Source organism: Pezoporus occidentalis, unplaced genomic scaffold, assembly GCF_034315485.1.
Source record: "Pezoporus occidentalis ecotype Australia unplaced genomic scaffold, CSIRO_AGI_Poc_V1 ctg221, whole genome shotgun sequence".
NCBI classification, from domain to species: domain Eukaryota; kingdom Metazoa; phylum Chordata; class Aves; order Psittaciformes; family Psittacidae; genus Pezoporus; species Pezoporus occidentalis.
In genome coordinates, this window is record NW_026914084.1 from 702,383 (window position 1) to 717,084 (window position 14,702).

The 14,702-nt window shown below is 43.4% G+C and overlaps 1 protein-coding gene across 7 annotated transcripts in view; it reads right to left on the reverse strand.

Moving 5' to 3' along the window:
• Positions 1–14,702, reverse strand: part of CACNA1I (calcium voltage-gated channel subunit alpha1 I) — a 151,735-nt gene that overhangs the window by 70,395 nt on the left and 66,638 nt on the right. Inside the window, exon 1 of one of the 7 annotated variants that reach the window (XM_062620520.1) lies at positions 87–498. The exons of the other annotated variants lie outside the window; for them this stretch is intronic. Within the exon in view, the coding sequence (XP_062476504.1) occupies positions 87–166 (80 nt within the window). The 5' untranslated portion in view covers positions 167–498. Of the gene's footprint in view, positions 1–86; positions 499–14,702 lie in introns of those variants that run through there. 7 annotated transcript variants of the gene reach the window in all.

Sequence of the window (14,702 nt, forward strand, 5' to 3'; positions counted from 1 at the left end):
TGGAGACCAAGGCTCCCCTGGCAGGACATGCAGTGAGCAATGAGAGGGTGCCATGTGGATGCAGGCCAGGAGCTGTGATAACTTACTTGCTGTGACTTCCAGGTGGAAGGAGAGCTGCATGAAGCTGTGCCAACAAGGAGTGTGCACTCCTGGCGAGGGCACGCATGTGGGGTGGACATTTCCCATGAGGCCAGGAAGAGGAGGGCTGTGTAGCTGGTTTTACTGAGCATTACCTGAGGCACAGCAGCATACTGCCATTGTTCCACTCATCTCACAGTGCAGGATGAGGTCCCTGGAGGCAGCTTCAGCTAACCTGTTTTACCTCACGTAGAAGCAAGCTCTCTACTTAAAGCGGTAACTGCTTTGCCTAGGCAGAAAGCCTTCTCCTAGAGCTGTGATTCACTCCTTTCTGACAGCAACCAAAAGGGGAAAAGCCTAATTTTAGGACATACGCTAGACCTCATCTTTCCTAACCCAGCAGCATGCTCCCTAAATAACCTCAAAGTGCAAATAGCTATGACTAACGCATTGGCTTTGCTGCAAGAGCAGCAGATGCAGGTGAAAAAAAGTGACCTGGCCTAGCATCCTGTGGCCCAGCACTCCCCTCCTTGCCCAGTATGGCGGATGTCCAGTAACGTGCCTGCCTCTTGGAAAGCACAGTGAGAAACTGGATTTTACTAACCATTTACCCTGGCCAGCAATTTCCACCTGAGGATCTCAAAGCATTTTGCATGTTTTAGTGAACATAGGTGCATGAGGTCTCCAGGAAGACACAGGCTGCTGTCATCAGCTTCCTCGGGGTGACCCTGACGTGCAGAGCAGGGTCAAGAGGGTGGCAGCATCGACAGGTGAAAAAGCAGCAGAGTCAGTAGAGAAACTGCTTCTTCTGAATCTCTTCTCAGACGTGACTAATGAAGCTATAAAACGCTCCCTTTTCCTTGGTCTATCAACAAGCTCAGATGGGGAAGAATCAGGGGAATCAGCCTTTTGTTACTCCACCCTTTCTCAAATCAAAACCATCATAATTTACGTAGAAAGACCCATACGTCAGTAGTCCAGTAACCTAGTCCATCCAAATCCTTCTTCCCAGGACCCACTGAGGAGTGAATCAGAGAGCCTGAGATGTTGAGAGGGCCAGTCCATAAGAAATATCAGGGAGAAGACTAGATCGAAACTTCAATGAAACAGACTGATCTTTCTATCGATTACCCTCCTCACTCAAAAGGACCTGGAAGAGCAAATGTCTAGTTATCTGTCTACACCTTTCACAAAGGGGACTTGTCAGAGTGACAGATTTTCAAACACAGTGGGGTAAACTTGTTGAAGTGTTGTGATTATTCTCTCTCATGCTCTCTTTCTTTCTCTCCCTCTTTCATTTCACTCTGTTCTCTCATGCACTTTTAGGGTAATTGCACGAAATAATTCTTCCTCTGAAATGCAGTGGCATTCATTTACATCCCTGGAGCTGTCAGTTCCATGTACACCGAGTGCAGAGGGAGAGAGGAGGGATTTCATGCAGATAATCAAAATATTCACACCCCCAAAAAAATGCAACTCAAAAAACGCCTACCCCAAACCAAGCAGTGATACTTAGATAGACTACAAAAAGCATCAGTGATAGACAGAGGCTTAGGATCCAGTCAGATGAAACTGAGAAATATGTATGAAAGGAAGAAGAATGCACACAGATACAATTGCACAGACATGACTACAGGCATCATACTAAGGAGAAACCTGTGTGGTGTAAATGAACACAGTGCAAAGGGTCTTGAGTAACCACTGATCAACCTTGCTCCAAAAGCATAAAGTAAAACTGCCTCACCAATGTGTTGTTGCTCCAGAATTAGATAGACCTGCTACAGCTTCGGAACTACAGTTACAGGGAAAGCACTGTATGGACATAGCTGTATTGCTCCCAGAACATGGGTTAATACCTCTTCACAGCACAGCTCCACAGAGCCAGCTTCATGATTGAAGAGGTCCTTACACTCCAGTTTGTTATAGGGGGTAGGTATGTGGACAGAAACATAAAGATTTCCAAGCTTGGTGAAGTCCCACAGATCTTCTTTTCCTCTCCTAAGAAAACACATCCCCTAGAGCACTGGGTTAAGGCCAGACCTCTGAAGGCAAAGATATTATTTTTGAGCAGTAGCAAACAACCTGAAACACACTCTGCCAGATGCCAAATAAGAAAGTAGCCCAAAATACATCTCATTTCAAAAAGTGGTCTTTTCTGAACTGCAAGTGATTAAATGAGAAGTCTTGAAGAACACCATGACCCTCACAGAAACTGAGCACAGCAGAACAGCACAGTGCTAGAGCTGAGATGAAATCAGCAGGCAGAGGTGAAATTGTTTCTTAGACTTAGCCATGCAAAAGTCATTTAAAAATAGAACCTCTGTTTACAAAGCTTTCAAGTTCTGTCCTCTTGTGGCTACACCCATGTTGCTGGCACTACAACAGGAGTAACTGTAATCAGGTAGCACGTCACTGCCCTCTTCTAGCTGGAATGAGCTTGCCACTTATATGGCATAGTCTGTGTGTCACTAGAAAATTAATAATCCTCAAAGTAGCGAGCACGGGTCGTTGGAGAGCAAGATGAATGCTACTCTAGCTGCAGCTGTGCAATTCATGCAGCCAGTGAGCCAGTCTCCTGCAGCTTTTGGTGACTGCAGATCTGCTGTGATTACATCCCAGTTTAGCTAGGAAAACAATGCTGAGCAGTCAATCACTCTGCCAATGAACACAGCAGTCTGTTCCCAAGCATGGGTCAGAGAAGGGCAACTGCTAAATTTTTCAGAGAGCAACTTCTAGCAAAAACGAGCTCAGCCCTAGCAGGCCCCAGGGCTTCAGCTCACTTAGCAAACCCCTTCTGCTTACAGTTCCTCCTGTGGCCTCCTGGTCTTGGCTGTAATAACAGAGACGCATCCAGGATGCTTAAATCCCTGTGGATGAGTTATGTCTACTGTAGCCACATAAGTCATATCCAAAACAATTCCAACACAATTCCAGTGCAATTTTACATTAGGGCCACTTGTTCTCTCCTTTTCGTTCCTGGTGACGGCTTTAGCATCAGCTGATGTTTACACTTCTCTTTGCATAAGGGTAGCATGCCCATACCATAATGGACTGCAGGTGACTGGGGTGAAATAAAACTCCATTAATTAACAAAAAAACCTCCAAACATTATCTGTGTAAGTAAAACCAACAAACCCAAACACTGCCTCCTTTCTCCAATGAAGTGGCATTTTTAAGTGACTCTGCTGTCACCTCTGTGCATCCTCATCTTTTCAGGGATTGTCAACCCAGCCGTTTGTTGTTCTTACCTTTCTCCAGCCAGCCCGGCTCCCCACTGCTTGGACACCCTGTACACTTCACCCTTTCTAAGGTCTGGGGCTGTACCTGATCTCCTGCTGCCACACGGGGAGGTGGTGACAGACTGACAGAGTCAAAGGGGCTAGTCGCATAAAGCAGATTTATGTCAGTAGGTTCACGTTTTCCCCTGGCGGTATCTCAGGATCTTGCAATGGTGGATTAGGCACATGGTGCTTATCTGGACTCTCAGGCAGGCACCCAAACTTCAGTCCTTGCATCCTTACCACACCAGCAACCCAGGGAACCATGTGTTCGTTGGGTGCTCATAAACCAAGAGCAGGGAAACATTACAGCTAATAAAACAGTTGACTCATTAAACTCCAGGAGCTTTCCAGGCCTCTTGCTCTCGATTTGTGGCACCTAAGTGCCATGAGTGAGGGTAGCCCCAAGACCTGATGGCCCTTCATCTATTTCTCCTCTCTTTCTTGGCTACTTCAAGCATGTCTTGTTTGTAAAAGCCTTAGCTTCTTTAAGGTCCAGGGGCAGTAAAAGCCTAGGATGGAGGGGAAAAAAAAGACCTGTTCTGGTTGTGAGCTGACCTCTCCTCTTATCATGGTGGGGCAGGGGGAAATGCATCTCTCCCAAGGGAAAAGGCATCTCATTTCTGTAACCGCTGAAGTACTTTACAGCCTCTGGCGTGGGTGGGCAAGTGCAGGGACAGGTTAGGAAGCTGGAACTATGCTAAATCAGAAAGAAACTCTGATCCACCTGAGCACTGAGCTGTCAAGATAATTGAATTTATACAGTAATTCTTCTTCCCTCAGCTAGAGATTTTCTTTTCAAAACTTTCCGCATGAAAGTCTTGTGGAAGGAGAGAGGATGGATGCACGCATCATCCCCATGGTGCTCAAGGCTGGTGCATGGTGAGAGTGTTGACAGGTGGGAAATGAGACAGGGGCACCAGCTGCATGCATGGGCTTGGTCCTGCAGAAGCAGGGGGGATGCCCAGCAGGGAATACCAGCCGGCAGGAGCTCTGGCTCTCTCCTCACTCTGAAGGTATCCCACCTGGTCCCAAACCCCTCTCTGTCTTTACATCTCTCTGACTCATACCTGCCTGCAAGCATTTCCACCTCTCATTTTAGTCTTCCTCCATAATTTCTAGTTTTTCCATTCACTCCTTACCTTTACTTCATCTTTTTCCATTTTCCTTCATATCACAGAACCATAGAACAGTTAGGATTAGAAAGGACCTCAAGATCATCTATATATCCTTCTATTCTTTTCCCAATCCTTTCTTTCCTCTTTCATTTTCCTCTTTATTCCTTTCATCCCTTTCCCTACTTATCCTCCTGCTGAGTCCTCCAACTCAGTCTCTGCCTTGCTGATAAACATTAGCTTATACCAGGTAAGTCTGCTCAGGTGACCTTGAGTTTAACAGAGATAAGACCGAGCTAACACAGGGAACAAGCAAGCACAAGTTAGCACATTGACCCTGTCCAGAAAGCACTTGGTCTTCTGCACCTCCATCCCATGCTAAGCCACTAGAGCAGAGAGCAAGCACATGAGGACAAGGGGGGCACACAAAACACCAGCATTGCAAACCTTTGCTGCTTGTGAGGTCTCAACCAAAGCAGAATAGCCTCATTGGCTACGGCTTGGCACTTGTTTTACTTCTCTGCACCTGTGAGCTCAAGAGCAGGCTTGGATCTGTCTTGGCACTCTACCCTTCTCTAGCATCAATGAACCTCAGAAGAGTGATGTTCATTTCCCAACAGCAGAAATGCATGACAAGTGGCGCTCTGGGCCAGGCACGGGACAGCAGACTGACCAGCAGAATGAGGGAATACAACCTAAGGCTATTTAAGATCGATACAGAAAATTCAGACTTTATCTTGCTGTACCTGTAACCCCAGATAATGTACTTACACAGTGTCTGGCTAGCAGCTTTCTTGCAATTAAGTTCAATGAAATCCATGATTAAAACAGTTCAAACATTACCATTTACCTCTTCAATTTACATCTCCTTTTACCTCTATTAAATACTTATTAACTCTCATAATCTTAGCTCCTGAACTTTTATTTGCTGAAAATTAGGAGCCAAGAAATAATATTTAAAATGTATTCATGAAAAATACCAAGCCAGTAGTTTTCTTATGACACAAAGCCAATATGTTTTTGTCAAATTCAAAAGCTGCCTAATACTCCTTCTCTGATAGGGACTTTTAATTGAAATCTAATTAACTGCAGTCTAATCAATTCATATTTCTTTGTCAAATAAATTTGGGGTTGGCACTGAAGCCAGAAATTTTGTGACTGTGACTGCCTAGCTGTAATTTCAGGCTTGCTATAAGTCTCTGCAGACAAGGAAGCTTTTCCTGCCTGTGGACTTGTATTTGGTCCTTGCATCTATGAGCACTTGGGGTGACCAAGGCAGAAGATCAGTTGCTCTCTACTCCAAATTCTTTCTGCTTCTTCTAGTGGAAGTAGATGATCTTTAAGGACCCTTCCAATCCAAAACACTCTATAACTCTATGATTCTTAGCTATGTCAGGGGTATAAACCTGATGTGTACCTATACCATGATGAGATGTGATCTAACCAGAGTCTTCTGTGTACAAGAATATATTTTTTCTGTCCTTAGCTTCTTGATTTGGCCATCAAATTCCACAAACTGGAATGTCTACCACTTTGAAGACCCAGGACATGGGAGTCACAGGGAAAACACAAAACTAAGTCTGAGAGATTTCCCTGTCTGAATTTTTAATTCAGATATTGGTGCCAAAAGTTGAAGCTGACGTCTTTTCACTTACCAACGTGTCCATCCTGCCAATATATGAGCCATCCCTATAGCTCGAATCTGCCACCTGCACTTTGTGATGGGAGAGTGATTTACCCCTACATCCTCCCACCTCTGTAGTACATACCAGGATGAAAAGAAGGACTCACTGCTTCTGCTCAGCCTTCAAAGACTGTGGCTACAATGCAAAGAAGGAAAAAAGGTAGTCCTCTAACTGGACAATGTACTCCCATTGTCCCATATGTCCCCTCTCATAATCATGAGCCATTCTAATGAAAGTTTGTGCTTTTGCATGTGCAGCACTAGAAGCACTCAGTCTTGGCCATCTGTGGTCAGAGGTGTAGCATGGCCAGGGGATGTGGAGACTGAGACTGGCCAGGCTTCCCCAGGGGCTCTATTAGCTCAATCTGTGGTGTGCAGAAAAGGGACAGCAGGCAGCAGAATCCACTTACAGGTTCCCAAGACTGCCTGCATAGTAGGGACCATGAGTTCTGGAGACACAGGAAGAAGAGCACACAGGTGAAGAGCTAAATCATGGGGCACATGTAGCATTCAAGACACCTCCTTATCAGCCGTTGCTAAGGCTGGAAGTCCCCTAGCTTGCACATAAGGAGAGCTGTAAGCAGGCAGGCACCAGTAAGGGTTGAATTCAATTTCTCACAAACCTATCTGGAGACACCAGAAATGGAGCCAGGAGATTATGACAAGGTCTGCCCAGATGCTGGGCAGGAGAGGAGGACTACCACCTCCACCCTGAGTCTGCAGTTACAAAATGCACACATACCAATGGAGAGAAAAAAAACATAGCACATGCAAAAAAGCTCTTTGGACTGCAGAGCTTTTGGAGAGACATGTTTAAGATTTCTGCACCACGCAGCTCCCCAGCTGGTGCCACATCCTTACTTGCGTCCAAAAGCCCAGGGGGCTATAACAGAAATTAAAGTCTTCTTCCTGGTGTCCCCTTTTCCCTGCTCGGAGAATTGTGTTGTGGCCTATGGCCCCATTTCCTTCACTCGCTCACAGCTGTAAGAAGGCACAACCTTTACCAGTGCACTTGGAACAGGCAGGGGCTTGAGACAGCACAGGGCACCAGCCTGCATTGGGTGTGCTAAGCCTGTGCAACCCAAAAGCTACCTCATGGCTGCAGTCATCTATGTACTTCTTAAAAATGCGGTCTTCACAGATGCTATGACTCTCTGCTGATGGGTTACTTGGACCTGATCTTTTGCTATATGGATGGAGGTTGCTCTGTGATGCAGGAGGCAGCAGTCAACACTGAACTCGCTATGAGCTCACTTGATACATACTCAAAGAGCAAGCCATGCAAGCACTTGTACACATTTTGCACAGTTTGGTGCCTTCAGGGCCAGGGTTCAAACTGCACCCTACATAGATGAGTCAAGCTCCTTTCAACACCTGCTGTAGAAAGGATGGAATAACATCGCATGGGACATGGCCAGACATTGTACAGTTGGACTCTAAATTGCTCTGCAAACCACAGTGTACTCAGCTTAGTCCTGCTTATCTGTCTTTAAGTTAGAGCTCATCACGCTGCAAAAAGACAACTCTGCTGACATAAAAGCTGGGAAAAAAAATCCCTTGCTATCGAAATGAAACTGCAAAAAAATCACATCCTTTTTTTCTCTCTTCATAAAAATACAATAATAATTAAAAAAGCTATAATTCTATTCACAAAAAGACATTTCTTCAGGGAGTGATAGATCAATTTACTAATTACACAGCTCCAGAGTTACGATGCTTAAAAAAAATAACCTGCAACTGTCCCTCCCACCCCAGTACAAAACATTTAATATTTTTTTACTTTTTTTTTTCCCTCCTTTTTTTAACTGCTTTGCAGGCAAAAGCTGCTGAAAACTTCCAGAGCCTGTAAGACTGGTCCCTTGCTGCCTGGGATGTGATTACTTCACACCCCTGAACACTCAGATTTCTCTCCAAACTATGTAGTCGGAGAAAACATCAGAGTTCCTTAATAGTTTTGGAGACGTGATATGAAATGACATAAGCAGGTTTTCACACTGTGATAAGAAAGCCAGAGGGACTCGCCAAGCCCAGATGACTGAAGATGAACGACAGGGCCTCACTTTTGAAAACCACGAGTCTGAACACAGCCTCTGAGCTTTGTATTTCACTGCTTAGGGCAGGGAGAAGGAAAAAAAGGGTGTCTGCATTTTGGTCCTGCAAGCACGCTGATGTTGGGTTTGGAGGTTTTGGGGGGGGGGGGTATTTTTGATAAAGCTAGATTTATGTGGTAAAGAATTAGCTTTTAGGGAGGCAAAAAAAATCAGAGGCAATAACTGCAAACTACACGTAACACATGCAGGGTACCACTGCCTCCTTGTTGTGATTCTTCCCTGGTGTGATTCATTTCGTTTTGATGACTGCTTTCATTTCAATATGTTGCATATCTACGGATAGTTTTACTAGGAGAAAGCAAATGAAATAATTAGTATCATTAAGGAGGAAAAAGTGAGTGTGTGTTGGGGGGAGGGCTGTGCTTCCGATATTTCTGCCTTTAGTTAAGATGCTATTTAGCCTGCTGCTTGCTGGTTTCCATCTTTATCTGATCACTGCTTGAAACAACTAATTGCTGTATTTATTACAGTTTTCTTTAACTTGCCATAATTTTACAGAAACTTTCATTTGGCATCGAAGATCGGCTAACTAAGATTTTCTGAGCATTCTGCTGTTTACACTGCTGCTAATAATTATTTAATAATCTGAGATTTTAAAGTCATAACTATGCAAATTCTGGCCAGGTCCCTGAAGGGCCACAGTTAATTAAAAGCAAAGAGAAAGCAGAAGATTGGCAACACACTTCCCCATCTTGTGAGATTAAGGCCAACCAGTGTTTTTCAGGCTAAGTGACATCTTCCCAGCATGGAAGGGCACCGCACAGTGCCAGTTTTGTTTCCTGGGAACACGAGGGCATTTAAGACGGGTGAGCTGGTACCTCTCATCCTTCAGAAAGCTGTCAGCCCGCTTCCCTGAAATGCAGAGGGATGAACTTAGGGCTGTAAATCTATATATGTGGCTTCCTGCTAAGGAAATGGTCAGTGCTCAGAAGCACACACGCTGATTCTGAGCAGGTTGGAAAAGAGCTTGGACGGGCAGATTCAGTAAGCAGCATCACTGCAGCTTATGCAAGAAAGGACACAGTTATCCAAGGAATTAAGGGGAAGTAGAAATGAAGGACAGTAGATAACTATCAGAGAGAGAAGCCACAAATCATAATTACCATCTCAGTTAATAGAGATCAATACTGTCAAGGCTCCCAGTGTGGAAGTTGCATAAAGTGCTCCTGAGGAGCAACTAGCCAAAAGGCACAGTGAGCTAGAAGAAACGTTCTGCTCAATCTAAGGCACTTTCAGGCATGCCTGAGAAGGGATCTCCAGTTGTACAAAGATGCCAAAAGCTGCATTAACTACTCAGAAAGGAAAGGATGATTTTGAAAAGAAATCAAGATATCAGGATACCTATGCTGCCATACTAGAAGTGAAATGACAATAAAAAAGCAAATTTTAGGAAGGCTTTCAAACTCCCAAGGCACTATTTAAAATGCATGATAATGAGTTTTAAAATTAATTGTTTTTCTTATCATCACATACCACAGATTATAGACAACTTCTGAAGAAAATGCACAAGAAATACTCAGCTGAGCTCCTTGATGGTCCGTCCTGGCCAACAGGAAAAGTAGATGATGGAGGAATCTGGTAATAAACTGTTGGCTTGGCCAGCCTCATAGGGCAGGAGCACTGGGCTACCCCTTGGAGAAGCAGAAATGTTAACCAGCATTTCATTAGAAAAATTAGGTTTTAGGTAACTGGAAGAGAGACCAGTCAGGAGATTGTTAGATGAAAAACCAAAGGGATTAGGAAAAAAGTTAATTCTTACAAAGCCTCCAGGTCAAGAACAAAACTAATCAAGGCACTAGAAGACGTAAAGAGGAGAAAAATGGTATCATCTGTATTTCAGTGCCAGGGGCCTGAGTAATAAAGAGAATAGGAAATGTTCATTTTATGAGCATAAACAGCCTAAATGGCATTAAAAAAGCCTGGTGGGAAGATCTGCATGAAAAGAATATTAAAATCAAGGATTTTAACCTAGCTAGGGAGGCTCAAGTGGACAGAAAGGGAGGGGGAATAGCACACTCTGTCAAAAATGGCATTTCCTAGTATGGAATCAGTAACAATTTAGAAATGAATACTTACAGAATATAAATTAGGAGATGGAAATTGTAGAAGATTTGTAAGAGAACTGAACAAGCACATGATATGGTATAAGTTAATCACTGGAACAAGAAAACTATTGTCACAAACAGTGTAAAAAGGTAGAAAACTTTAACTAAAGAAAAAGTTCTATGGGGAAGGTCAGATGACGTATATGTGCCATAGATCATAATGAGGTAGTTTCATCTCCAGCTGTTATTAAGTATTTTAGGCTATATTTAAAGTATATTTATTCCTATCAAAACACGGATATTCTAAGATAAGCAGGCCTGGACAATTCTTGTGCAAGAGTTTTAAAAGAGATGGCCAGAAAAGAGCTGGACCAGTACTGATGATTTTTGATTAGTCTCAGAAAACTGGGAAAGCATCCAAGGGTCAAAGAAATTCTGATGTTGTGCCAGTACTTTAGAAACACAATGATCTCAATAGGCTGACTGGGCTGATGCTGATCACAGTGCAGTAATGAAATCGCCAATATGCAGTTTTGATAGATTACGGATTAAAGTTGGATAATAAAATTAACCATAATCAACACAGGTTTAGGGAAAAATAGACATCATCAAACTAATGTGCTATAATTTCTTATGAGATTACAACTCTGGTTCACACAAGTAATTATGTTGATATGGCTGGAATGATATGAAATCATCATGACATATATTAGCTGGAGAAAAACTGGCAATGTAATAAACCCCACATACAACAGTAAATGAGTAGTCATTCATGAGCAGATGTACTTCTGTAATGCACAATTCTTGCCACTCTGTTTTCTACTTATCAAAACATGGCAGAAAAGTAAAGAAAAACAAAAATCACCAATGGATTTTGCAGTTGAAGCATATATTTGAGAGAACAGAAAAGAAATGGACAAGTCAGCAATATACAACAGCATGAACTGCTTTGGAAATGCAAATAATCTGTATGCCAATGTGAACAAACGAAACAGCATACATCTGGGAACAAAGTTTGCTGTTCCTACTAATAGAAAGGGATTTTCTCTCTTCCGACAAGGAGACAAGGGAAAAAATAAAACAACCAACCAAGGCTGGAGCCAATGGACAAAGAATCCTAATGGACTCATAGGGTGATGCTGTGATTGATTAGATGGGCTACTGCAATGCTTGGCTGTAGGAACTGGGAAACCTCAGACTGGAATGCTGAGAAAGTATAATCACTGAAGGCACTGAAACACCTACATAAGAGTGCTTGGCCTGTTCTGATGTCCACTACTTTTAAAAAGCCTTTAAAACACGCTGCAAGTATATCACAAAATGCCAAAACATACAAATAATTCTATTCTTCTCATCAAAGTCAAGTTCAGGATGGGATTTGACCACAGCTTACGAGATCTATATGACAAGCAACAGTGGAGTAATAGAGAGAGGCAAAGACAGGCCATTCACTGATAGACAGACCAGTCTCTCCTCAGCCACTGGACTCCAAGCAGCGAGTAGTTAAGGGAAGTTTTTGGACCTATTTTGGGGACACACTTGTAAGTACAATTATCGTCCCCAGCCACAGAGTGAAACCCTATCCCCCTTAATTTACCTACCTATTTACACAAGTAAATTGTATACCAGAAAGTGTCATAGGGATGCCATAGAAGAGGACAAAACCAGGCATATTTCCCACTATAAATCATTAATTACAGTGCATGGCTTAAGAGAAGCAGAACAACCACTTCATCAGTGGAACTGATGGCCCCAAGGCCAGGCAGACTGCATGAATTCACTCTCTGCACAGGGAACTTCTGGACAGAGTCATGTAAAGGGGCATCTCCCTTACCAGATGAACAGTGGCATCATCTCCAACCACATATGAACACAACTGCCTCACAGAGAAGAGCAAGCAGGAGAAAATGCTCACTCTTTGTTTGCCAGAGAACTGCCTGGCTTAAAAAGTTGATGAGTGCTAGCCCAGAAATAAGTGACTTCTCCTGAATTCATGCACATACAGACACTGACTGACATTTCCAATATGATTACTGTTTGCATTATCTCAACTTTCAAAACATAGTAGGCTCTCAACTTTAGGAAGCTGTCCTCTGAATCAAGCTCTCCAAATGCACCCATCACTTTGGGAAACATGACGACAGGCAAGACCTAACCACAAACAAAGGGACTCCCACCAGGACAGCTGGTGAGGAGCATAGTCTGCTTGAAGTGTCTGGGAACCTGCAAGCTCCTGTCACCAGTGAGCAGTTGGGACCTGGAGCATCAGCAAGCTGAATCTGCAGCCCTGGTTGTCTGTGCACACAAGGGCATCAGTATTCTTCAACCCAAATTACCTCAGTTGGTTTTAGGAGCTCCACAGGGAGCAATGCAGGAGAGCATTGAGTTAGGACTTGTTTGGGGTTTTTTTCTACTCATTTCTGAAAAAACGTGTTGAAGGTGGTTGGGGGAGGGAGTGTGCGAGAGGGGAGAAAGTTCTGGTGATGTCAGCTCCTACTGCCATGGAAACTGAGTATTTTTAGTGACAATGGAGTCTTCCTCCTTGAGCTGATGGGTTGCGTGGGGAGCAGGGGCAAGCAGGGCAGGGACACACGAGGGAATTCAGCTAACTAAAACTATAGCTTCTGGCTTTCCAAGGAAGTGAGGAGAATGAATGCCTGAATGCATGGTTTATGTAACCAAAACACCGTTTGGGGCAATAGCAACAAATAGTCATTATGCTCTTTGATAAAACATGCCATCATGCAGCAGATGGAGCTATCTCAGCTGCCCAGGAACACCCAACAGAACAGTTTTTTGCCTTCACTTTGTTTTTCTGCTCTACAGCTTATTCTTCCAACCTTTGCTGCCTCACTGGTGTTTATTTGGAAAGGGAGAAGGGAAGAGAAAGGTCTGGGAAGTACAGTCCTTGTTCCTGAGACTGAGAGAAGCTGTACATCTTCTAGGTGGTACATTACTTCTCAACATCATGAATGTTTTCTTGAGAGCCAAATTTATGACCTGGCAATGAGAGTCCAGGACCATGAAGAGAAGTCTATTAGAGAAAACTGATTAGCCTCTGATCAGGATCTAACTCACTGCCATGAAGAAAACATGCAAGACTTATTGCAGGATGTCTTCTCTTATTCAGAAGGCTAAGACAGCATCTGGACCCAAAGAAAGCTGAAGCCATGATCCAGGTGTGGGACCAACCAGGATAAACCTTGGACCTTAAATCTGAGGCTAAATAAAAGCCTATAGTCTGTATGTAAGGACAAATTTGAGCCTTGGATTTGATTTAAACAGTGCAGACAATTCTAATGAATTTCAAAGAATAATGAACTAATAACCACAAGCTTTTATAACCTGAGATACATTATATAGTCATTAGTTCTATATAGCTAAATGGAAAAATCTTTCTTTAGCAGAAGTCTTTTGAGATCAGATATTCTAATGAGATTACTATCATTTCAGCCTGACACCTCATGAAGACAACTGTATAGAAATCAGGAAACAAATTTCTTTCAGTCTTGGACCTGAAATGAAAAATCCTCCACACTGATTAGTTTATACCTAAGGAGTTGATAATAATTCTCCTTGGCATTGAAAGGAGTTCAGATATGAGCTTTTTTCCTAGCACTGCTATCAGATGCACAAAAGACACTCTCTTCTCAAATTTCTGCTAGCAACAGCAAGAGAGGGAAACATGTAAATGGGGTTTACTCCCTCCTCATCTAGGTAGCATGGATTTTACTTGTTTTCTGCATGGAGCAAGCACTTGAGCCCACCCTCTTTCATTCAGCATTGCTCCACTGATTTCTTCATCTCTCCAGACAGCATCCCTCACATACCAGGCTTGTAGGGACACTGGACAGTGTGAAAACCCAAGTTCCCAAGATTTTTATCCCATACACCAGCACTCCTGTGCCAACAGCACCTTCCTCCCAGCATACTGCAGCACATCCTCCATATAGTGGAACACCATGGGCTACAAGAACCCCCTTTCAAACACACTTGTTCTTCTCTTTCCTCTTCAAAGGCTGCTTTGGTAGGATCTTGTTTTCCCTGCATCATGTCACCAGCAAATGTACCACCAGGAGCTCAGGCTAGAGAGTACAATGATCTGATTTTCCTCACTACTGCATGTCAAGTGCTTTAACTCACAGTCTCCACACCAGACCGTTTTGTATCAAATGGTAATCACAGCAGGCTTAGCCATGAAAAAGGTCTTCCCATCTCACACATGTTGTGTTAATGCAGGAAAATCAACAGCTTTCATCTGCCTGTCCTCCTTTCATGCACAAGCTGGCTAAGAATCCGCCTCCAAAATTTACAACTGAGCTGAGTTTGAAAATCTCTGCGCCTCCCAGAAGCAAACAATTACACACCCCTCCAAAGGGAATGCTGTAGAA